The 1,778-nt window shown below is 28.1% G+C and overlaps 1 protein-coding gene across 1 annotated transcript; it reads left to right on the plus strand.

The window, feature by feature from the left end:
* Nucleotides 1-831: 831 nt before the first annotated feature.
* Nucleotides 832-1,266, plus strand: LOC107853948 (30S ribosomal protein 3, chloroplastic; the record flags this gene model as incomplete). The annotated part of the gene is given in 1 exon segment (XM_047404725.1): nucleotides 832-1,266. A coding segment is annotated over 1 exon segment (264 nt), but the record flags the coding sequence as incomplete, so codon positions are not given.
* Between the last annotated feature and the right edge of the window lie 512 nt (nucleotides 1,267-1,778).

Consider the following 1,778-nt stretch of genomic DNA (forward strand, 5'->3'; position numbering starts at 1 on the left):
ACTAGTAATATTTAAAAGGCGGAAGGTTCAAAAATAACTACCAAATTTATCTCACAATGAAGCGAGACAATACTTCAACTATCAACTAACCTTGTGTCCTAATATGCAATTTCCAAACTCTCCTAACTAATGTCATGTCCTTGATAAATTCAAGAGCATTAGATCTTGTCTAATCATTTGTCAAGTTTAGAAAATTATAAAAGGTCATTTATCAATTCCTTATTCATTCTTATTATTAACATAGTTACTTTTTAAAATAATGAATTTATTATATTAAAAGATAATAGTTAAAAAAAATATTTACAGTCAGACCTCTCTATAAATATCAGCTCATTATAATGGCATTTCCTATAGTGGTCTAAATTTTTTCGAAATTAACTTTTCATATTATATTTCACTTCTCTATAACAACATTCTACTTATACGTTTATTCAAGCAGTACAATCTTTATAAACTTACCTCCCTATAACACTAAACTCAAATATCATGTAATAATATTTTATAAGAAATATATTATATACAAAATAAAATACGAAAATATTTATAGTAATCATCATTAATATCTTACACACAGTAAATTTTAAGTACGAATATCTAATTTAATTTTTTTAAAAATTATATTTAAATAGTACATACCAATTATTTCATAAATAACTTCACTCGAAAAAAATTATTAATATTTATCTTATTTTATATTCATGCTCTATCTAATTATGCATAATTTTGTTTAAAACAACCAAATAAGATGTAGATGGTACATAACAATATACGTATACAACACCATCTTTTTATAACAGTCATATTCTCGAAAAAATATTATCATTACATGGGAGATTTGACTGTACTTTTTGTTTCAAGTTAAAATTCTGAACGAATAAAAATAAAACAAGCGTTATAGGTTATTTGTGCATTTCCCCCAACTTATATCCGGCAGTCCGGGTCGGGTTATGAGAACCTCTCGGACCTTGTTTACTTATCCACACTTTTGATGAACACAACACAATGACAGTCTTGAAGATGACGTTATCAGTGTCTACACAGTCTACAGTGAATTATGTTGGTCCAATTGCTTCTCAGAAGCAATTCGTTTCACCCAAAATTGTCTCTTTTACAAAGGGGCAGTCTCTTTCTCGACCTATCAATGTTTCAGTACTTGAACCTAGAAGAAATCTTGGCGTTTTTGCTGCCTCAACTGCCGCTGCTGTAAGTTTTACGGATGAAACATCGACCCATGATTCTGTTTCCTCAACTTCTCTTCAAAAAGAGGTAATTTTGGTTTTCTATCTCCCACATAGCCATATACACCCTTCTTTTAAAAAAGAATGAACTATTTTCTTTTTTAGTTCTTTTAAGAAAGAATGGTCATTTCCTTTTTTTTAACAACTTTTTAATTTTAGTTTTGACATGTTTAATACTACAAGAGGTACATTTGTCATATCTAACAACAAGATTCAAAAGTTTCTTTATTTTCTTAAACTATATGTCAAGTCAAATTAGATATTTTTTTTTTTAATGAAGGGATTAAGAATTTTACACGGTTCAATTGTTTATAACTTTTTGTTGAATTGCGTGAGAAACTAATATTTGTATCAGGTTAATGATCAAAAACACACCTAAGTATGGTTTTTCGAATTTCATACCTAAATTATTAGGTGCGTGAGTTTCACAATTATTTATCAAAACACACCTCAACTATCAATTGTTTTCTTTTCCTTTCTCAGCCATGGTGATATTTTAGGAGGAAAGTGAATAAGTGATAATTAAGGTGTGTTTTTTTT

The sequence above is a fragment of the Capsicum annuum genome, unplaced genomic scaffold, assembly GCF_002878395.1.
Source record: "Capsicum annuum cultivar UCD-10X-F1 unplaced genomic scaffold, UCD10Xv1.1 ctg66908, whole genome shotgun sequence".
Lineage (NCBI taxonomy): Eukaryota > Viridiplantae > Streptophyta > Magnoliopsida > Solanales > Solanaceae > Capsicum > Capsicum annuum.